General features: G+C 46.9%; 1 protein-coding gene across 1 annotated transcript in view; it reads right to left on the bottom strand.

Moving 5' to 3' along the window:
- Positions 1-22,146, bottom strand: part of LOC125943720 (uncharacterized) — a 32,773-nt gene extending 10,627 nt beyond the window's left edge. Inside the window, exons 1-2 of the mRNA XM_049663193.1 lie at positions 21,857-22,146; positions 4,099-4,238 (exon numbers count right to left, since the gene is read on the bottom strand). Of these exons, the coding sequence (XP_049519150.1) occupies positions 4,099-4,238; positions 21,857-22,087 (371 nt within the window). The 5' untranslated portion in view covers positions 22,088-22,146. The remainder of the gene's footprint in view (positions 1-4,098; positions 4,239-21,856) is intronic.
- Positions 22,147-24,372: the final 2,226 nt, after the last annotated feature.

Genomic DNA, 24,372 nt, shown 5'->3' on the forward strand with positions numbered 1-24,372 from the left:
TAAAAGTATTGCGGCAGAACCCACCTCACGATGACAGTTGACGCTAATGTGATTAGCATTCAAGTAATGTAGCAGTAAACCGTACTGCTGAAGACACCTTTTGTACAATGTGTAATGGGGGAAGAATATTACACTAATAGACTCATATGCTGTGGCGCACCATAGACCACAGCGTGTACACTTTCGGACGCCACATAGAAACTGAACACAGCCTCTCAGCTGCATCCAGTTTTGTCCCACTGGCAGTACAGAATTAGGTTTTAGCATGTTGGACTTTGAACTACAACACAAATGCATAGGCGTCTATTTCAGGCGTAAAGATTTTCAGCTAGAAGAGCAGCCACTCTCACCCGTCGAACTTGCGCCTACAGCATGTTCTCGCAGCAACAGAAAAGCTGCCGTGAAAGAGGTTAGACACCGGCAGACCAAAAAGTGTTTAAAGCATTCAAAGAAGGCTCATCGCCTATACCTCTTCAGGCACTGTGTACACAATCGCGCACGCCAAGATAATACAGTAGAATGTTGTTGACTAAACTCCAAGGTGACCAGAAATCTATTCGAATAAAATTTAGTTCCAACTAAGGATAGATATATAGCGCTAAATATAGCGCCCAATCAATTGTGCGGTCCTGCAAAAGCCAAACTGTATCTGGGCTCCCTCTGGAAAAAGACTTGCTACACCAGTGCATGACAACATGTGCCGGAAGAAGCCTAGGTTCCATATAAAGTCCAAATGTAATAAGAACACCCCTCGCGCACCATTTACTGTAAATGCAATGGCAAACGTGCGAGGATGGTAGCTTGATGCACATGTTGGAGATTATGCAATTGAGAGCATGCGGTAATGTGATCACGTGCATGCTGAGAGGGAGCGCGTAGGTGAGCATGCGGTAATGTGAAGAAGCCCATGCTGGGGACTTGCTCCTTTCAAGCCAGATGGGAAAGAAGGGCACGCGCTGCTCTGCTTGCTCCAGTCTTTCCTCATTTTTACAGCAAGCGGCATAACGAGAGCTAGCGAAGCACCAAACCTTCACCTTTGGCTAGGGTTTGTCTGAAAAGCAGTCCATGGGAGTGAAAAACTTTGCTCAAAACAACCTTTGCACAGTTTTTCGAGATCGAAATGTAAATAGGTATACCTTTGCCTGCACCAATGGAGCAGTTTGGAGCGAAAGATGCATGTTTTTCAGTATTCTAGGTAAGGACAAACGTGAGTTAAATACAGACAAATAAGGATGTTGCTTATTTGACTTTGCATAACACTGTTACATTACAGCGAATCGGTTCTGCCAAAGCCCACAAGGTGGAGGAAAATTCACTAAAAGAAAACAATGTCGTATACCTGGCAAAGGAAACCTACATGCACTCTCGGAAACCACTAATAAATCTCATACCAGATGAGCCAACTAGTAATTGTGGCCAAGAAAAAAGAAATAACCGCTACGGCAGATTAAAACCGAAACTTTACATTCTCTGTTTGCGTGTTGCGGCCGCAAAATTCTGATTTTGTATGGTGTAGTTGGGGAGAATATGGAGTACCCGGATTTCAAATTTGAGTGATGATTATGGTTGCCATTGCATATTTCTGGTCAAAAAGTTTCATGAAAGCAGGCAGCTCGTTTGTCAGCGTGCCACACTACCATCCCGGTAGCCGGACATGGTGCACGTGCAAAATATATTTTACCGTTACACGCATGGTGTTCTCCATTAATCGACGCACATTTACCAATAGGGCATACAAGCAAGCCCTAAAATGTATAACGATAATCATTCAGCTGAGAATGCAGCTTTCTTTCCCGACTGCCTCATAAAAAGAGTGCCAATTCAAATCATCTCTAGCTTGTCGGCATATTACGCAAACACGTATAACACTTTAGGACGTGTGTACACAATTGTGTATGTCAAGAAAGTTCATGAACAGTAATAGCATTGATAAAAGTAATGGTACTTAAAATGTGTTGCATACATATTGAAACTGTACTGATTGGAATCATGTTGCAAGTTTGAATAACGGGTTCAAAATGTTTCAGTAAAACCAGTAGGAAGGTAGACAGTTGTGTGTAACTTGCTTGGAGCAAATATGTCGTATGTAGTGGGTTTACTCCTTTCATTGTTTTTTCAGTGTGTAGCATCAGGCATAATTTCCAAGTGCTTGGATGGGTGCTTTTTAAGCCTGCTAGACATGAAATAGTTGATGCTCTCATCTGTAATATTCCTCTAGTGTGTTTTCGCATGGAATCCATGCTCTGTACATTTGACAAAACTCACTAAAGAATGGAGAATTCATAATCCATTCTGCAGCGGTATGCTATTTACAATTCAGAATATGCAATAAATGCGGCGAAAGTAACATATTTACTCGATTGTAACGCTACCGCGATTTAGAGCGAGGGGTGAGTTTTCATTGCGTCCACCAAGAAAAAATAAAACCGCGAAAGTAATGCAAAGCGTGACTTTTTGCCGCGTCCAGCAAAAAAAGAACAAGAACAAAACCGCTAAAGTAATGCGAGGCCGCCGGATGCATGAAAAAGTCGCAGCTTCACCCGAAAGGCAAAGCATCAATAGCGATAGCAAATTAGTAGAGAGCTATACGGAGTAAGGGTAAGGATAGTAGTTTTATCGGCTGCATAAACTTGCACACATTCGCTTACTAAATGAATTAACAAGCCTAGTGCCAGCGCACACAAGCAAACATGAATACATCACACTCGATGACCGCGGACAACCACTGTCAAAACACTGGTGTGAGCAAGCGCGCCATCAACAGTGAGCGAAGGTTCGTGTAGTCTATCACTTCAACAGAAACTGAGCGGCGAAAGCACAGCGCATACGAAGGTCAGAGCCGTGTGGAGATCGCGTTCAAGATACCGTGCGCGCGACAGCCCTCAACCGCGCAAAGTCCACAGGTGCGCAGTTACTGGAAGAGTAGAAGCCATGCCCCCTCCCTCCCACGCTTCCTTCTCGCTATCCCCCTTTCGCGTGGGATATTGATTCGCCAGCTTCCCTTGCAGCCGGTCGCAAGATACGCATTTGGTGCCGCAGCTAAACGTTGCCTCTGCTCCCTCCGTCCCATCCCCCCATGGCCTTTCACACGACGGAAGGCGCCGCGTTTGCTCTCCGCCGTGCGTTCGCTCTCCGTGAAAGCACGCATCCCTCGCGTGCTTTCACTCGCAGATTTCACTTGTTGATTAGAATCGGGTTCATCATTGCACTTTTTAGACAACTTGAATTTCGGTATTCGATTGTAACGCGAGGATCTACTTCAGGTAGCAAAAATTTGCAAAAGAACTTGTGTTACAATCTATAAAGTACGGTAAGTTTTCAGTCAACAGTATTCATTGGCGTCTCAAACGGTTAAGACATATAAAACGTTCGTAATGCATTGTATACCACATAGGATTTTTGTTTTCCTGCAGCCAAGTTACAGTGCACCACCAAACACACTCACACTCTAAAGACGTCGATGCTGAAACGGTTTGCTTTGCCTTGGCTTCTAACCTCTAGGGTAAAATGCTAGCCAACACATGGCTGTGTGGTTGCCACTGAACACGAACATCCCACAAAATTTTGCGACTTCAATCGAAGTGTTTTGGCGCAAGTTGGCGCAGCTTGGTGGTTTGGCGCAAGATGCCACAATTAGCACAGCACTTCCATGCCTGCTAAGGCCTTCAGTACATCATACCACTAAGCCCAAAGTGCAACCTTAGTCGGCCATAAAGTGTTTGGCCAGAACAAACCATTTGCTTTTAACAAAACACTGCAATTGAATATCGCATTTGACGAAACATGTGATACCGCTCAAGCTGGGCACCAACGGAGTCACAGATAGAGTCACAATCTTTGCACAACTGAGGCACACCCTCTAGAATCTAGATGAAATTCGCCAATGTGCTTGCCGAAACCAGAAGTCAACTCCGAATTATAAGATTTTTCAATTAGCAAGGGTCGAATTAACGAGATATTACTACAGCACATAGCAGCACAGTTTGGCACTGCACTTTACAAACAAGGTCAAGCAAAAGCTAGTCAAAGGAAGTGCTGCCCTTGCCAAACTCCTAGCATCACATTGTCCAGCGCGAAACATGTGTATTGCTCGAGTACCTCAGGTCCCCAGCAGTAGCAACGGAGAACAGGCGCTTGGCTAGGGGCACGTTGTTGCCGGTGTCTGCACCAGGGGGCGCTGGCATTTCCATCAATGGCTGCACAGCAGTAGGCTGCTGATGTTCAAAGTTGCTAAGTTCCTGCGAGATAGCCAAGTGTTGGCAGGCAATCAATGTGTTGATGTGGCAGTATCAAGATCCACAACTAAAGAACAAAAGAGAAGACAATTTTCTTGCCCCTTTGACACATATGAAAACCCACATGAACTGGGCCCTGAAAAACTTTCCTAATAGACCGCGCGCACTATTTAAGGACGCCGTCCAACGAATGTCATGGGGGGAAATTCTTTTAATCCTTCACTTATAAGAAGTAATTGGACCAATACGCGTCCTTCTCTCTTCTCGCCTCCGCTAGCGCACTGGAAGCTACACAAAGCCCCCTGTGTAGTGTCTCTGCAACGTTGAGAGTCTCTAGTGTTGAGTCTGTGTGGTAGGAGGACGACAATTTAAGGTTTGCGCTCGGTGTGCGGGGCCGAGAGATGAAATGCGCGGGCTTTTCCGTTCTTGTGTTCGGCGTGCGGGGCCGAAAAGCGCGGGATTTAGCGTCGCTGGTGCGCGTGGACGGCGCGCGTGCCGGGAGAGACCATCTAGAACGACGGGGCAGCCAGGCTGACAGAACGGGCAGTGCAGCGAGATGGAGCGGACCGAACGCCGGCCCACGTCCCGGCATCCCGGTCCTGCACTGTGAACTGGGCACCGCCCCGGCTTCTACCATCGACGCGGGTCCTGCGGAGCTGGGCCTCGTTCCCGCTCGCACGACCGCTGCCGTGCTGCCGGGCTCGGGCCACGACCCAGAGCCCCCTGGTCCTGTTCCGAACCGGGCGCCGCCCCGGCTTTCACCCACTGCTGTGCTGGGCTTCGCCCCGGCTCTCATCCCACCGCTACGGTGCCGAGCTCGGGCTACGACCCAGAGCTAACTCTCCGGACCCGGGCTACGTCCTGGTGCCACCCGGAACGTCAACCGCCGCCCGGATACCCCACCGCCGTCAGAGCCAAGTCCGCCGAGCCGTCGCCATGAGGCCGGACTCCTGTGTAGAACTGTGAGTGCTCGAGCGTGACACTTAACCAGCTTATCTGTATAGTTCATGTTCCCGTATTCGTCCCACGTGCCGTTCGTGTCATAAATACGTCTCTTTGTGTCTCTGGTTGCTTTCTTGTGCGTCTGGCTGACCTGCGCCCACACATAATCATCACAATTTTGGCGAGCCTGCCAGGATCGGCTTTAACATCTTGCCGACAGCTAGACGCACGAGGGGAGACCATGGATATTGAGAGACTGTACGCGATCGGCAAGGACATGGGCTTGGCTGGCGCCGCTCTTCGCGAATGGGTTGACGCGGAACGTGCGACAGAGAGGGACCTTCGCGCCCAAGCTCGTGACGATCAGCGCGCGAACATCGAGCTAGAAGAAAAACGGCTACAAGCCGAGGAACGCGTGTTGCAGCTGAAGCTCAAGCTTCAAGAACAGGCAGCCAGTTCTAACGCGCTACCGGTGAGCGGCGACGCGGCTGTACCAGCTATGATGGATGGCTGTAGTCCACATAAGTTACTGCCACCATTTAATGAAGCGCGAGATGATCTTGACGCCTATCTGCAACGTTTTGAGCGCGTCGCAGCCTCTCAAGAGTGGCCTCGAAGTAAATGGGCCCTATCGCTCAGTTTGTGCCTGACAGGGGAAGCTTTGGCTGTGATTAGTCGGCTTGATTCCGCGTCCGCCTCAGACTATGACCAGCTTAAGGCTACGCTGTTGCTGCGATTCCGATATACCGCCGAAGGTTATCGTGAGAAATTTCGCCAAGCGAAACCAGAAGAGAAGGAGACGGGTCTCCAGTATGCTTCTCGTCTAGCGGGTCATTTCGACCACTGGATGGAAATGGCGAAGATCGAAAAAACTTACGACGCCCTTCGTGACCTAATAATTTCAGAACAATTTATGAAAGGATGCTCCCCTGCGTTGCGAGTATTTCTCAAAGAAAGAAGCTGCAAGAAACTTAGCACGCTCGCACAGCATGCCGATTGTTTCTTAGAGGCCCAGGATATTTCCAATCTGAGCAAGAACAATGGAGAGATAAGTCGCCAGACAGAGTCCGCTAAGAGACCACCAAGAGGCCACACTCAATGCTTCTTGTGCAACAAAACAGGACATCGGGCATCTGAGTGTTGGTCTCGGACAAGAAACAGCCCGTCAGCAACTGGCTGGTCGAGTGGCAACACCGGTCCTCCAGGCGAAACAGGAAAGACGCAAGAACGGAGGCAAGCGTCATGCATGTTGTCTACCGAAGAAACCAGGGGGACCGGGGTACCAGAACAAGGATACGTCATTTCCCAAAGCGGGGAATCCATCCCCGTCGTGAATACGATGTCGACAAGTACTGCGGCCGTGGCGGACGTCGGAACTCTGCCAGTTGCGAAAGGTTTTCTTGAAGGCAAGGCTGTAATAGTACTGCGAGATACCGGCTGCAACACGGTAGTTGTACGGGAAAGGCTTGTCCCGAAAGAGAAGTTTACGGGTACCACAAGCCCAGTTGTCTTGTTGGACCGGACAGTCCTTTGCTTGCCGGAGGCAATCGTGTTCATAGACACGCCATTCTTCACGGGCACAGTGCGAGCTAAGTGCATGCAAAATCCCCTGTATGATGTGGTGCTCGGGAATGTTAAAGGTGCCCGACCTGCGGAGCAGGGGGTTTCCCTGGAGTCGCAACCACAACTGGAAACCAGGCACTTAGAAAGCGCTGTGGGAAGTCTGCCGAAACACCCCATGACTAAGGACACACATCGTTACTCGCGAGATAATGAGTATCCGCGAGTGTCCGAAGACGACCGAGAGGAATTCTCGAAGGAAGGTGCTGCAATGGCGGAGGGAATACGCTCCCCCTCCAGCCTCCCTGTGCTAAAAGCCACCGCCATGTCTGTGGACAAGGCGGCTCTCGAGAAATTACAAAGGAGTGACGCGTCTCTACGGCGTTTCTACGAAAGTGTGGGTAACACTATGGTTGTAAATAACCGTGAAACATGCTACTTCCTATCTGATGGTATTTTATATCGGCGACACAAACTACTATCTGAGAAGGAATTAGAACAGCTGATCGTTCCCAGACCGCTTAGACCGACTGTGCTCAAGCTCGCACACGAGGGAATCCTCGCGGGGCACCAGGGGATATCTCGAACAACAGACCGCATCCTCGCTGAATTTTACTGGCCGGGAGTACAGTCTGAAACCAAGCGGTACGTGAAGTCCTGCGATGTTTGCCAGCGGACTGTACCTCGACATGTAGTCGGCCGTGCCCCACGTGGCACGATGCCAGTCATCGAAAGCACTTTTTCTTGCGTGGACAGTGACATCAACACCGTCGTAAATCGACATCGTCGGCGCCGTCGGCATCGTCGGACGAAATGCCAGCGACGTGACCTGACCACAAAACTGACTCACTGATTTGTATCCTATCTCTCTCTGACGATTGGGCGAACTCCGCACTCAGTGTTTTGGTGTTACGTGTGGTTATTCGACGCGTCTTATCTCACCTCCGCGTCGTTCTTGAACAGGGGGAAGTGTGGTAGGAGGACGACAATTTAAGGTTTGCGCTCGGTGTGCGGGGCCGAGAGATGAAATGCGCGGGCTTTTCCGTTCTTGTGTTCGGCGTGCGGGGCCGAAAAGCGCGGGATTTAGCGTCGCTGGTGCGCGTGGACGGCGCGCGTGCCGGGAGAGACCATCTAGAACGACGGGGCAGCCAGGCTGACAGAACGGGCAGTGCAGCGAGATGGAGCGGACCGAACGCCGGCCCACGTCCCGGCATCCCGGTCCTGCACTGTGAACTGGGCACCGCCCCGGCTTCTACCATCGACGCGGGTCCTGCGGAGCTGGGCCTCGTTCCCGCTCGCACGACCGCTGCCGTGCTGCCGGGCTCGGGCCACGACCCAGAGCCCCCTGGTCCTGTTCCGAACCGGGCGCCGCCCCGGCTTTCACCCACTGCTGTGCTGGGCTTCGCCCCGGCTCTCATCCCACCGCTACGGTGCCGAGCTCGGGCTACGACCCAGAGCTAACTCTCCGGACCCGGGCTACGTCCTGGTGCCACCCGGAACGTCAACCGCCGCCCGGATACCCCACCGCCGTCAGAGCCAAGTCCGCCGAGCCGTCGCCATGAGGCCGGACTCCTGTGTAGAACTGTGAGTGCTCGAGCGTGACACTTAACCAGCTTATCTGTATAGTTCATGTTCCCGTATTCGTCCCACGTGCCGTTCGTGTCATAAATACGTCTCTTTGTGTCTCTGGTTGCTTTCTTGTGCGTCTGGCTGACCTGCGCCCACACATAATCATCACAGTCTGTCTCGGCGGCGAAAGAGCTCGTCATGGCACCCCGTGGCAGTTGCAGACGACTATGCTACGCAGCCCGGCACTGCTATCTTGGAGAACACGTGCAGCAGACGCAGCTATGTGCAACTGTCGTGCGTAAACCAGCAGTGCGAAGATAAAATAATTTGTCTTTTTGAGATGGAAGACAGTCTATGCAGTGATGGAAGCGGCACTTGGTCTTTTGGAGCCGCTTTTCGAGCAGAAAAAAGCCAGTTTGGAGTATGCTTTCGGAACGGAAATATTTGATGCTTGAAGCAAAAAAAAAGAACAATGCTTTGGAGCAATAATTTACTGCTCCGGTGCAACGAGGAATTCTGTATTAGTACTTCGTGAAACATTGCATTCCATATGTATTATACTAAGATGAGTTTTTTTCTACATCTTTCTCTTCCTTTTTTTATTGTTGTATAAGCTAAAAATAAGCACTGATCTAACCCAAATGTCCAGTTAATTCAGCATTTCACTAAGGAGTTAATTCCCTGTAAGTTTTCCTTGGCTTCGTTATACCATTTCATCTGTTTAAGTGTGTCATCCACTTAATAAGTTGACTATGTATAGGCGCCCCATTCGTTGATATTGGGCGAGTGCTTAATGCAGTGAAATCTCCATATATTGTACTTAAGAGGACAGCAGCAAATTGATCGTTATTCTGAAAGGTCGTTATAGTGAAACCCCCAAAATTAACCATCAGTTTATCAGTTGTTACCTTATGAGTTATCCCCGAAAACTTTGCTGCTGGCTCTTGGTCTCCACAATGTTACCATTTTCGATAGTTTCACCACCACGCATCACCGAAACACCGTGTAATAAGAGAAACGCACGCAAAACAGACACTCAAGCCGAGAAAACCTCCGGCAAAGAGGAAGCTCCATGTTGCCAATGATTATTTTTCTTTGTTCGTTTTTACATTCCTTGTTGTGGACACTGCAATTAAATTCGAAAGTGCAAGCGCGCGTAAACGACACCATCCGGAAAGTGCTACCCTGTATTATCCCTGCGAGCATGGAGATTATATTTCTCTATGCGCATAGCTGTTACAGTCACAGAAAGAAGCGCGAAGAAAAGCGGCATGTGCAGAAAGAAAGGCAAAAGAAGGAAGACAGGCCTCAGTTGCTAGACGACATTTGTCTGCATGGAATATGCGCTGGCAAAACGTGCTGCATAGTCACTTCCGCAATATAAGAAAAGAAATACAGCAGAAACACTCCACTGGGGAATTGTCTTATACAGTAATACCTCGTTAACTCGAACTTGCATATCTCGAAACACCAAGCTAAGTCGAAATTTTCCGCAGCACCAAACCATTTCCCATACATGCCATGTATTTATTGCCCTTAATCTCAAAGTATTTTTGGGCCAAATCACGGATATCTCGAAATTGTGACCGAGAGTGGAACAATAACTCTACCGCCAAACCGTTTAATAAGCTTCGTGCGAGGCTGCCGAGCCTACCACAAAGCGGATGCTTTACCCGAACGTGAAGTCGGGACCTAGCGGCATAACAACTTTTTGAAGCAACCACGTCGGCCGTCATGTCCTTCCTTCGCCCACGAAGGCAGGCCCTGTAAAATGGCATGCTTGATGCAGTTTGTTTTGTTCTCTTTATGCAATTCATGTGATTTACGATCAGAAGTGTGATTTTCGCTTTAATTTTATTCTACACAACGCACGCAGCAAGAGTACGCGCTATGCGAGAAGGATGTACTGGTGACAGGTGAATTTAGTAATTCCGAAATCACTGGGATGGCTGCAAATGGAGAGGACGGTGAAGACGATGGCAACAACAACAAGGGCCGCGACAGATACCGACATCAGCAGAAACAAGAAACATGCTTCGTTTGCTGCGAAATAAAGCTGAGTGCAGCGGCGGGAACGATTGGCTTATGCAATGTGTGAAGCAGCTCAAGGATGCGTTTCTACGTGCTACCGCAGAGCCTTACGCAGTTTTTCCTGCACGTAATAAAATCACAGTGCCGCAAACAGAGCTCGCTGATATCTCTGGTATGTTTTTATTTTAAATGCTTAGGCAATTCTGTGCTTACCCAACGAGAAAACTGTCCGTCCATCTGTCCCTCCCTCATGCAAGACGATCGCTTTCAAGAAAGAGCCTGCAGTGGTGAGGGACCGTGCCACCTGGCACTTCAACACAAGCGAAGCAGCAGAAACCCAGCGCGCGGAGTTACCAGCAGTCAGCACTCTCTTTGCTCTCCGCAGATCGCTTTCAAGACATGGTCTGTGCCGCCACCGGAGTCCTTTGATCACGGTTCATAAAGGTGCATTCACACGACCGGACGGAGGAGGAATTTTCACTGCGGATGGCGTATCACGTGACGCGCGCGTCATCAAAACGTGTCACCCTCGCCTAGTCTGGCTTCCTCTACTCGCGGTCCGGATCGAAAATGCTCGCCGGTATTTCCATCCATCCGTTTGGCGGTAGTCTGACCTCAATTTAGCGTAGTCAGTGTGAAATCTGTCAACATTGGACAGATTTGTGTGGCTACCATGGCGTGTTTTCGGCTTGAAGCCACGTGTGTTTTTGTTGCACAGCAGTGACTGCGTGTGCTTTTGTTGTGATGCAGCGGGAAAGGAGAGTCGTGGTTGCGCACGCATCTATATTTACTCAGACCGCGCAGCCTGCGTGACACCTCAACATGAGTGAGGTGCACAAAAAAAAACGCTAAGTGACGAGGCAACTGTCACTTTTTTGGCTCTTGTGGGATTCACAGCGCTATGGAATATAGAGCACGCAGATTATGCAAACGCGCAGCTGCTAAGCGCTGGAGTAGAGAGTAACCATGCGGATTCCGCAAACGGTGCTCCGGCTGTGGGAATGCGACCTAACTCGGCTGCGTTGGATTCAAGAGATCACGTGATTGTTTGGCTCGCGGAGCAGGCGGTATTTTGCCCTCGCGTGTGTATCCATCTTAATGGTTCAACACGGATGAACAAGGAGCTAAAGAGCGATAATGGCTTATGATGATCGGAACGCCATCAGTGCACAAGCCGCCACTTACAGTAATTCGCTTGCGTTATAAATGCACCTTGCGCCTCCATCCGCGCACCAGTTTGTGTCGCCGCAGCACTGTCGTTTGTACTGGCCGGACCAAGTGTCATAACACTGATAATGGCACCGAGCTGCTGGAGATCAGCAAGTGGCACAATGCTTACGCACACTTAGACAACTCCGGGAGGAGTTTCTGCTTGAATTTTTTTCGTTGAAACTTTTATGAAGAAGCAGTTAAGAAGCTCTTGTTCAAAAGTTGGTCAGTAGTGAATTTATTCGAAAGAACTCTACTTTCCACTGCAATTTCCGCAACTTTGCTTATCTCGAAATGTTTTCCGGTTTTTACTACATCAAGTTAACGAGGTATTACTGTACAATTGAGTCCCGTTACAACGAAATTCACAGAACACGATTTGAACACGAAGCGATTTGAACACGAAGCGATTTGAAGCCGCAATGAAGCCGCAATGAATTATCACAATTTCACTGCCTATTTATGACAGTCAGCAAGCTTGGCAAACTTATGCTCATGGGAAGTTTTATTTCATGAAGTCAGTCAGCCTGGACTTAACAGTCAGCTTTACGGCAAGCAAAGGCGTTATGCGAGTCTCGCAGTCCACTAAAAGGGCCATCGCAATGTCACTGTCGTGGGCTCTGATAACTTTTCCGATGAGGTGAAAGGGATCCATTACTTTCAAAGCAGCCGCCGGAGTCGGTGTGTCTTGCGGATTGTCATTTTCCTTATACGACGAGACGTTGGCATCATGTCGACAACAGCGGCTTGCCTACGGCAGGGCTGCGATGGCGCCGTATTTTGAACGCGATCTGCGATGTGGGCAAAGTGCAACTAGTGCTGGTAGAGTCGTATGCACGGTGCTTTCGATGTTTAGTTCGCGTTTAAGCGAGAGATGGCACAAAGGTCAATTCGCTCGTTGCTACTGTCGCGCCTCGTACTCCAGCGTTTCAACAACGTTTGGCAGGTATAAGCGAATGTTTACAAGTTTATACAGCCGAAGTCGTGGGGTCTGCGTTAACATCTGAAGTGAAATTTGAACTGCGCACCACAATTACATTTCAAAGGCGGAGCGGTGTGGCCACACCCCACCTCGCCGTAGCCTTTGCAGTGCAAGGCATTGACGAAGGAACATGAGCACAGCGGAGGCCATGTTTGATTGCCTATAACTCTGCTTCTGCTGAATGCATTTAAGTACTTTTTGCATCACAGTATTTCTGAAATAGTCTAACTTAACCTGAAATGCATTTCTTAACTTCGATAAAAAGTTTTTCAGAGCCCCTTTAAAGCTCATGCTAGTTACAGCGTATCATCTAGGTTCTTCCATTCACAGCAACATATCTGTCTCCCTGTAAAGACACTGACGAATTATCTGGTCAGCACTCCTACAATGTTAAAGAATTCGGTTATATATCCTACAATTGAAATTACTTGTTGAGCAAGTTGGTAGCTGACCAGAAGCATGAATAAGAAGACTATTGTTGTCCTCACTTGCATAGATGGAATAGTGTGTGTTGTATGGCTTGTGTACTACATATCTACTCTTCCTTGTGCCCTTTTGGCAATTTTTTTCCTTGTCCGGGCTGCCTAGTATTACAGTAAAACCTGGTTAATTGTGACTTCACGGGAACGAAAGAAATATTTGAATTAACCGAAGATCTAATTATCGAGGGTATCAATAAAACCAACAAATGTGTACTGCATCAACACGCTTTTATTTACTCAATGAATCGGCAAGAGCCATGTCTATTTTACCCAAAAGCATGCGAAAGCTGCAATTCTGAATCCGATTAGCAATTCTGAATCCAAACTTCTTGCTCAGTGCAGCCATGGCCACACGTGTTAATCCGAGACAAGCATTTCCCTACCGTGCGCACATCCGAATAATTTTTGCGCCAGTGAGCTGGTTGCCAGCAGATCGTTCGTCGCAATGTAGCCGGCACTCTTCATACTCTACAGTTCTCGCTGTTTATGACACATTGCACACGCTGCCTTTCCACCTAGTCAAAAGGAAACTACTGTTTGCCGCAACCAGTACGGAGAAACCATGGTCACTATAGACATAATAATAGATGGCGCGACCATGGAGTTCTTAAGGCATGGGGCCAATGCGTGCACCGAGTCAAGACAAAACTGTTGTTTGCCCCAACCGCTACAGATGAAAGTGTGGTCCCTATCAAAGCGACCATGGATAGAGATTACGCAGTTGTGAAGGCACATGGCCAACGCAGCGCTACGTGCGGCATTAAACACAAGTATGACGGCTATAAAGACACAAATAAGCACAAAGTGTTCCCCGTACGATTTACGCTGATGTCTACGACAATGTGGATTCCGCACTTCGTTTCAATAGACCGATCCCACCGACCGATCTGCGCATGCGCCGGTTTTCCGGAAGTAGCACTTCCACCATCTTGGTTGTAGTCAACTGGTCAACCACACCACCGCAGTCCCCGCTCGTTGAGTACTGCGCACAAGCTTCCCAGTCTTCTCTGCGACTCCACCGCCGAGAAAAATTCATGCATTTTAAGAAATTACATTGGCTGTTCATTGCATGATGCGAGGCGAACGTTGAATAGTGCCTGCTGCTTTTTTATTTTGGTTGTTACCCGCTGAATACGCGTTGAGAATCGTATTTGTTCGAGCTTTGTATTTAGTACATGCTCATGTACGCGGTCGTTTTGTGTTATTTTTGCACACGCGCATCTCGGTGACAGCAACGTTATGTTTGCTTAGCGACGGACACAATAGGATTTGTATACCTGTTGGCGACAAGTTTGAAATGCAGCGCCGAAACTTTCGTGCCCTAATGATGCTTACCTACATGGGTTTTCCGCACGAGTTGCAGACTTCGGTAACCGCGATATCTAGAAGTTATTAGGTAAGCTAGGCAGCCTTTTTAACTGCGGAGCTGTTTAAGCTGGCCGTTAGTCGGTCCGTCGCGAACAAAAAATGTGGGCCGATCCTGGCGGTAGTGCAGAAGGGGTCCAAGCGCAATGGCACTACCCCTGTGAACTAGCGAAGCTGAGCTGGCTAAGCCTAGTTAAGCATGGTTGGGACTACTTAAGCTTAGTCAGTCATCGATAACTATTCGATAGTCAATCAATATCTAATCGATAATCGATCAATAATTAATAAATTCTGGAAAATAATGGGGATGACTAGGTAGTGCTTAGCCTAACCCAAATACGTAGCCAATACCTTGCTATAGCCAATCGATAGCCAATCAATAGCTAAGTGATAATCGATCATTATTCAATAAATTCCGGAAAATGCTGGGGATGACTTGGTAGTGCTTAGCCTAGCCCAAATACGTAGCCAATACCTTGCGATAGCCAATCGATAGCCAATCAATAGCTAATCAATAATCGTTGAATAATCAATAATTTTCGGGAAATAATGGGGATGACTAGGTAATGATTCATCATCATCATCATCATCATCATCATCATCAGCCTATTTTATGTCCACTGCAAGACGAAGGCCTCTCCCTGCGATCTCCAATTACCCCTGTCTTGCGCTAGCGTATTCCAACTTGTGCCTGCAAATTTCCTAACTTCATCATCCCATCTGATTTTCTGCCGACCTCGACTGCGCTTCCCTTCTCTTGGTATCCATTCTGTAACCCTAATGGTCCACCGGTTATCCATCCTACGCATCCTACCATCCTGCCCAGCTCCATTTCTTCCGCTTAATGTCAACTAGAATATCGGCTATCCCCGTTTGTTCTCCGATCCACACCGCTCTCTTCCTGTCTCTTAAAGTTAGTCCTATGATTTTTCGTTCCATCGCTCTGTGCGGTCCTTAACTTGTTCTCGAGCTTCTATGTTAACCTCCAAGTTTCTGCCCCATATGTTAGCACCGGTAGAATGCAATGATTGTACACTTTTCTTTTCAACGACAGTGGTAAGCTCCCAGTGAGGATTTGGCAATACCTGCCGTATGCACTCCAACCCAATTTTATTCTTCTGTAAATTTCTTTCTCGTGAGCAGGGTCCCCTGTGAGTAATTGACCTAGATAAAAGTACTCCTTTACAGACTCTACAGGCTGACTGGCGATCCTGAATTCTTGTTCCCTTGCCAGGCTATTGAACATTATCTTTGTCTTCTGCATATTAATCTTCAACCCCACTCTTACACTTTCTCGGTTCAGGTCCTCAATCATCTGCTGCAATTTGTCTCCATTGCTGCTGAATAGAACAATGTCATCAGCAAATCAGAGGTTGCTGATATATTCACTGTTGATCCTCACTCCTAAGCTTTCCCAGTCTAAGAGCTTGAATACTTCTTCTAGGCATGCAGTGAATAGCATTGGAGAGATTTTGTCTCCTTGCCTGACCCCTTTCTTGATAGGTAACTTTCTACTTTTCTTGTGGAGAACCAAGGTAGCTGTGGAATCCTTGTAGATGTTTGCTAAGATATTCACGTATGTCTCTTGTACTCCTTGATTATGCAATGCCTCTATGACTGCTGGTATCTCTACTGAATCAAATGCCTTTTCATAATCTATGAAAGCCATATAGAGAGGTTGATTGTATTCCGCAGATTTCTCGATTACCTGATTGATGACATGGATATGATCCATCGTAGAATATCCCTTCCTGAAGCCAGTCTGTTCTCTTGGTTGGCTGAAGTCAAGTGTTGCCCTGATTCTATTAGAAATTATCTTGGTGAATATTTTATACAGTACTGAAAGCAAGCTAACGGGTCTATAATTCTTCAATTCTTTAACGTCTCCCTTCTTATGGATTAGTATAATGTTGGCGTTCTTCCAGCTCTCGGTACACTTGAAGTTGTGAGGCATTGCGTATAAAGGGTCGCAAGCTTTTCAATTGTGATATCTCCTCCGTCCTTGATTAAATCGACTGTTATTACATCTTCTCCAGCAGCTTTTCCCCTGGACATGTCTTTCACGGCCCTTCTAACTTCATCACTAGTTATAGAAGGAGCCTCTGTATCCGGTTAATCCCTATTTCGAATGAAAGTAGTTTGGCTGTTTTGGGTACTGTACAGGTCAGTATAGAATTCTTCCGCTGCTTTTACTATGTCATCGAAATTGCTGATGATATTACCATGCTTATTTTTCAGTGCATACATCTTGCCATGTCCTATGCCAAGCTTTCTTACTGATTTAATGCTGCGTCCATATTTTATGGCTTCCTCAATCTTCCCCACGTTATAATTTCGAATATCCCTTACTTTCTTCTTGTTGATCAGTTTTGACAGTTCAGCGAATTCTATCTGATCTCTTGAGTAGGACATTTTCATGTTTTGTCGTTTCTTTATTAGGTCCTTTGTTTTTTGGGAGAGCTTGCCTACTGGTTGCCTTCGTGCCTTACCTCCCACTTCAATTGCTGCTTCTGAGATCAACCTAGTTACGGTTTCATTAATTACCACTATGTTGTCTTTATCTTCCTGTTCTAAAGCTGCATATTTGTTTGCGAGCACCAGCCTGAATTGGTCTGCTTTTACCCTTACTGCCTCTAGGTTGGCCTGTTTCCTTTTGACTAATTTTACTCTTTCTCTCTTCAAATTGAGAGAAATCCTGAGCCTCAATAATCTATGGTGACTGCATTTTACCTTACCTAACACTTCTATATCCTGCACTATGCTTAGATCGGCAGAGAGTATGAAATCTATTTCATTCCTTGTTTCTCCATTAGGGCTTTTCCAGGTCCACTTCCTGTTGCTGCGCTTCCTGAAGAAGGTATTCATTATTCGGAGCCTATTCCTTTCCGCGAATTCTACTAACATCTCTCCTCTTGCATTCCTAGAATCGATGCCGTAGTTGCCAATGGCTTGCTCACCAATCTGCTTTTTCCCCACTTTTGCATTGAAGTCGCCCATGACTAAAGTATACTGAGTTTGCACCTTTCTCATTGCTAGTTCAACATCTTCATAAAACTGTTCAATTTCTTCATCATCGTGACTAGAGGTTGGGGCGTAGGCTTTTACTACCTTCATTTTGTACCTCCTATTCAGCTTTATTACGACGATTGCTACCCGCTCATTAATGTTGTAAAATTCATCAATGTTGCCCGCTATGTTGTTATGGACTAGAAATCCTATCCGGGATTCTCTCTTATCTGGAAGACCTCTGTAGCAGAGGACGTGGTCGTTAGTCAGCACTGTGTAAGCCTCACCAGTTCTTCTAACCTCAGTAAGGCCAATAATATCCCAGGCAATGCCTGACAATTCTTCAAATAGTCCTGCAAAGCTAGCCTCACTCGATAGGGTGCGCGTGTTGAGCGTTGCCAGGTTCAGTTTCCATTGGCGGCCTGTCCGGACCCAGATATTCTTAGCACCCTCTGCCGCGTAGCAGGTCTGACCGCCGCCTTGGTCAGGTGCTCCGCAGCCACTGGGGACTGAGGGCCATGGGTTAATTGTCGGAGTTATGAGGGATGTAGTGGCCGAATACTGCACCAGGGAGGCCAATTCCTATTCTGGTAAGGGAGTGAGTTTTTGATGAAGCTTAGTGGGCCTTCCTTGTTTGGTTGTACCTGAACTAGTATAGCCCCACTAGCTCTCGGCAATTTTTTTTCTTGCCGGTGTCAGGCACCACTCGATGCCTGAAAATGAAGTGGACTCGAGTAGGATTCTAACTTACGACCTTCAGATTTGAAGCCAGGTATTCTACCTCTACTCCACGCCACCACGCTTAGCCTAGTGCTTAGCCTAGCCCAAATACCTAGTCAATACCTTGCAATAGGCAATCGAGAGCCAATCAATAGCTAATCGATCAATAATCACATTCCGTAAAATGCTGTGAAGGACTTGGTAGTGCTTCATCATCATCAGCCTATATTTATGTCCACTGCAGGACGAAGGCCTCTCCCTGCGATCTGCAATTACCCCTGTCTTGCGCTAGCGTATTCCAACTTGCGCCTGCGAATTTCCTAACCTCATCATCCCACCTGTGCTTAGCCAAGTGCTTAGTAGTGCTTAGCCAAGCCCATATACGTGAAAAATACCTTGCGATAGCCAATGAATAGTTTATCGATAATCGATCAATAATCAATAAATTTCTGAAATTGCTGGGGATGACTTGGTAGCGCTTAGCCTAGCCCAAAAGCCAGGACTAGCTATAGGTGCCCATCAGCTCCGCTGTCTCTATAGCATTGCCCTCTAGTGCAAGCTACGCTAATTTTTTATTTGTATTCAAGCGAATGGTACCCTTTCTGCTTCAAAAACTCGGGCTGCGTGGCGTGAGGCGAGCATCCCATCTTTTGCATAGCAGCCGCAATATACTTTTATCAGTGGTTCGTACTGGTCGATTAAGCCATTTAAGACCGTATCATTATTAATTATATTAATTTTCAAAGTGTCCGACAAAATGCATGGGCATTCCAGTTAACTTTTCGAGGAAAATGCTGTTTTATACATTGAAGCATAAAGTTAACTGGACCGCCCATGCATTTCGTCGGACACTTTGAAAATTGATATCTCGAAACTGGTTCAGTCCTGAGAATTCTTTCCAAGTGGATACGGCTTCTGAACTCTGCGGCTATAATTCGTAGATTGAAAGATGTGCCGTAAAATAATCAATTATATTTTAATTAGCGTAATTATGTTACCTATTCAATTAGGCATATTGATTTCTCATGGAAGTAATGGCTACCTGATCAAGTAGTTTAGATTAAGGATTATAATTGTGCTATCTGCCACAGGCAATTCCAAAAAATTGGTGCAGCTAAAATGAAACACCCTGTACATATTATTTCAAATATAAAAGAGGCTCACAAATGAAAAAAGGTTAAATTTAAATTAAATTATGGGGTTTTACGTGCCACAACCACGATCTGATTATGAGGCACGCCGAAGTGGGGGACTCCGGAATAATTTCGACCGCCCGAGGTTATTCAACGTGCGCCTAAATCTAAGTACACGGGTGTTTTTGCATTTTGCCCCCATCGAAATGCTGCTGCTATTCGTCCCCGTGTTTCTTCTCACGCTGTGTATTACCAGTACCACCTATTAGTTCGTTAGACCCTCGTGTGTCGAAGCTTTCGCTCTTTAGGAAACAGATAGAATCCGAAGGCTCTGCTTCTTGTGCAGTTGTTGTAGCACCTAGGAACGCAGCAGATGAATCCTCCGATCAGACGATGAAACAGGACGCACAGATACTCCAGGCGGCTAGAGCGGCGGGATGACTACAAGTACCAGCATGCACCGCGGCAGCGGTGGCGTCGTGAAACTGGCCGGTGGGATCAGTCCATTAGATGCTAGTGCCGCTTTTGCTCTCTTGTGTCGCACATTCGCACCGCCCTGCGCTCACTGTGCCCAGAGAGTTGTACAAATGAGCCAATATGCAACCAAATACGTTCGAATTAACGAGTTTGATTCCATTAAATAATGCACACTTGCTCGGACCAGAGGACGAGTCCGAATTATCCGATTTTCCAAATTAACGAGGGCCGAATTAATGAGGCTTCACTGGAATAAAATGTGCCTCATGTGCGTTTGTCAATATACTACTGAGCGACCACGAAAAATGTACATCGAGCACCTGTGCACCATGCGTTGACATAATCACATAAAATAATTATTACGGTAGCAATTACACGGACACTGCAGGCGATTTTCCTTGTCATCGAAGTCTGCTCAAGGTTATGCATAAAGTCCAAGTGCGATAGGATCGTGGCCATAGGCCGCATAGGGTAGTTGCAAAGGATAGCGTGCGAGAGTGCGTCAAGAAGGATATTGGGTTGGTGAGCGGGGAGGTGAGCAAGCACTAGGAGGGGAGTGGAAGGAGCAGGTTAGCGCACACTTATTGTTCACATAGCGCAGTTGATCACGGCCACGTGCGCGCTATGTTGGAGAAACTTTGCTGTGAGTGCAAAGGTTGGCCAGCCGACAAGGCTGATAGCTTTTTGTGCACTGTGTTTTTGCGTAGCTAGTTCACGTTGAAGTGAGAAGCTGCACGAAGGGGAATTTGCTTGCCGCTGCAGCTGCTCTTCATCCTGCTAGCATTGTGACAGCAAGTGTTCACAGTGCTCGAGTAAGGTGTATTGATGTATTCCCATGATGATTCCAGGATGCACACCTAGGCCCCGTACTGAGATTTTCAACACCGCTATCCCACACTACTTTTGTGTAAAAATCTGATTTCCCGCATCGTTTTTGTTCTGGGCACTTTCCCGCATCTACTGGCAAGTTTCCGTTAAAAGCGTCATCTAAAGAATGAAATACGGTGGCGTAGCTCTTTTGAAACGACGCCCAGTCAGTTTCCATCACTTGCTTTTAGAAACTATGAGCACAGCCACCATCATTTTTCAAGAGTTAGTCATATTTTGTTATCAACAGGACATGACTGGATTCTGCATACTATCGCAAAGCATTCTAGTAAGCTGAAAGCGGAATTAAACTACTGCATCATGCAGGCATTTTGCAAAGGACTTGCCGTTCCAGCTGCACCATCATCCACACACGTTGAGAGCCGCAAAGTTGTGTTTTTTATGTTGCTTCGGCTGAAAAAGTGAAGTTCAAAATATAGAACGCCACCGCGGACTGTTATCAGCACCAACGTAAATGATGTGTCAATAAACTGTGATCTCCTGATAACGGTGTAGTAATGACATGATAACTACTCGGGCCTTATGAATATCGACAGCAACAAAGTAGCAATGCATGAGCGACCCTTGACACAAATTGGTAAGAATCTTCCAAACAGCACATATGCAAATAGTGCTCTTGATGCCACACAAAAAAATTTCACGAAACCAAGAGTGCCACCGTGAAAAAAAAACAAGGGTGCTATTGTGGCCGCCGAAAATGCACGCAGCAGCGCAAGAGGTGCACAAAAACTAGAGTGCAGCCCTCGAGGCCTCCAAGAAACGTGCATACCAGTGCTACCTTGGAGGTTTGGCCGCCACACTGCCTCGCTTTAAAGCAAGCAAGAGACATGCCTTGAAAGCATGGTTGAAAGTGAGCTTCCTCTTGGTGGTCATATTTTCGTGACGGTTGGACTGGAACTGAGGGCGTGCTGCCGTGCACCCAATTTGCTTGCACTTCCCTGCTCCAGAACATCGAGATTGCTGCGACCGAGATTGAAGTGTGCGTTGGAAAAGTATGGTGCTTTTGAAAATGTTCCGTTATAGCTGAATGCAGTTTCAATACACAGGTTCAGGAAATCATTAATTAAGTGAAATTAGATCACTATAACAGATAAATTGTTATCTCTGGGATCGTTAAAAGTGGGTTCAACTGCATATGCGAACACAGTATTGTACCATTTTCCTGGCTATGGTCACAAGCTGACCACAAATTCAACGTTTCATAAGATCCTGCAGCACAAACTTTTGTGGTTGGCTGTACATTATCACTGCACATACTGGCTGCTGCTGCTGCACTTGTTGACGTGGCTGCAGAAGAGGCTCTGCGAGGTACGGCTGTCCAGATGCTGCTGAGGAGGCCGATGGAGACATTTCACAGATGGACACCTCCTGGACCAGTGCAGTCAGACCGCCCACAGTGAAGTCCTCGCCCACCTGAGGCACTGTGTGGTACATCGGGCAGGGGGTCGAAGTCAACTGCAGCATCCACGAGAATTCGAAACACTGCATGTTTGACAGGCTTTTCTAAAGTTAATCTTCTTTAAAGCCCTCAAAACACATGGTGTGGGAGTTGTGTTCATAAATGCACAGAGCTGGCAGCCTTTCTTTTCTCCGATGAAGGGAACCAACCTAATTGCGACTGGCAGCACAACCCCAACTTCAAACCGGGTGCAAGCATAGACCGTCACATGGTTGCGGAAGTCTCTCGTAGTGTCGCCAACATTGGCGTCCAATGCAAACCTGTTATTTTGTTGGCTGTATGCGCGACTGCACGACATGGGAACAAGCATACGAAACAGAAATGCATCTCTCTTGCTATGGTATGAAGTAAAACAAAAACACTAAGACATTCGGTTTGCATGTTTTAATATTTCTCTAAACATTATTTCGTCTACTGAAGCAAGAGCTTAAACAAATAATTAATTTTGCCTTGAATAATTCTCGAAGTCATGCGTCACTCGCAGTGACGTAACAGGACAGCGATGCACGTAGGGCACTTGCGTGATTAACAACTCTCCGGCTGGGAGCGTAGCACCCATGACGAGAAGGGCAAATACTGTTTGTTTGAAATTTCAGCTCTTTTCATGACGCATAGCAATGTAATATTTAGCAGACACGATTGTTAACGCATTGTATGCACTACGCTTGTCAGCTCAAAATGGTCAGTCCTGGCAACAAGGAAGAGTTGTTTTCAATGCCTTTTGAAATACTGTGGGGCTTCCGAAATTCAGAAAACACGAAAGCACTTGCTCCATTCTCAAGTAATTTAGGTGAAATTCATTTACAACAACGCTCACGAAATTACAGCCAATACCAATCTCTCTACTCCACTTTATACAGTGAAATCTCGTTTTAACGATTTTGCATAATGCATTTTTCGAGATAATGCGTTTTCTTTCCCGGCCAATGTCTAATAGGAGCAATGTATTTCAGATGATACGTTTCATTTTCCAATTCCCGTGAAAACTGCATCAACGAGATTCCACTGCACAATACTGTAAAGACCAGAGCAACTTTTCAGCTTACCTGCATTCGCAACAAAAAAATTGTACATGCCACATTACATCATGGCGCGCGCTGTCGTAAAGCCACATTATGAGGTGAGAGTCACGCTGACGTGAGCCCACACCTAAAGGCGTATATGGGGGGGGGTGACTTCGAGGCTAAAGATTCTGGGAAAAAAACCTTGCCTCATATTCGATTAAATGCCATATGTGTACTAGTGCACCATTTACATAGCTTCTGCAGTGTTGCCTGCTAAGTATTAAATTGTTATACAGTGAAAGTTGGATATAACGAACTTCAGAGGACCGTGATAAGTGGTTCGTTATTTTGAAAAGCCGTTATAATGAAATCCCCAAAATGAACTGTTCCGCTCATTAAAGGGACACTAAAGGCAAATCTTGTTTCAACGTGGAATAATAAAATACGATCACAGAAACCTCGAAATGGTTGTTTCATGCCAAGAAAATCCAGTCGAACCCATTTATAGCGATAACGGTTTTAACAATATATCGGTTTTAACGATGAGAAGCTGCTGCACCATCAACTTTTGCATGTTTTCTATTGTGAAATAACCTACTTACTAGAATGCCCCCGTGCCGCATTATCGGTTATAACGATGAAGACTGGCTACGGGCTGTCCGTACCGAAAGGGAATGGAAAGCGAACTCCTTGAAAAGAAAACAGAAAAAAATTTTGAGCCGTTGCAGGCCGCCGCAGGCTTTTTTTCTAATCTTATCCGCATCGCCAGCCTCGCGCGCCTCTGTCCCGTTGCCCTTTCACCCCTCCGAAGACAAATGGGCTGCGCCAATAGCTCTACACCGGGCCCCCCTCCGAAACACGAATGGACCGTAACAACTGCGCTGATACCGCTGGGCTGGCGGAGCGCCGCAAATGTGCGACGCAATAGAGCCAAAACGGAGTTAGCGTCCACCGAAACGAAGCGACGGAGTTCGCATCGCCATAGTCATCAGTGAAAATCGTGCTGGAATCAATGAAGGCAACGCCGGAACGCTTCGTGCCTATTGTTGCGGATGAGATGGGTTTATTTACAAGATGATAGACGGAAGCAGCAAAATATGGACGCAGCATGAAATCAGTAAGAAGAAAACTAGGCATAGGACAAGGCAAGATGTATGCACTGAAAGATAAGCATGGTAATATCATCAGCAATTTCGATGACATAGTAAAAGCAGCAGAAGAATTCTATACTGACCTGTACAGTAGCCAAAACAGCCAAGCTACTTTCATTCGAAATAGTGAAGAACCGGATACAGAAGCTCCTTCTATAA

Source organism: Dermacentor silvarum, chromosome 1 (assembly GCF_013339745.2).
Source record: "Dermacentor silvarum isolate Dsil-2018 chromosome 1, BIME_Dsil_1.4, whole genome shotgun sequence".
Taxonomy (NCBI): domain Eukaryota; kingdom Metazoa; phylum Arthropoda; class Arachnida; order Ixodida; family Ixodidae; genus Dermacentor; species Dermacentor silvarum.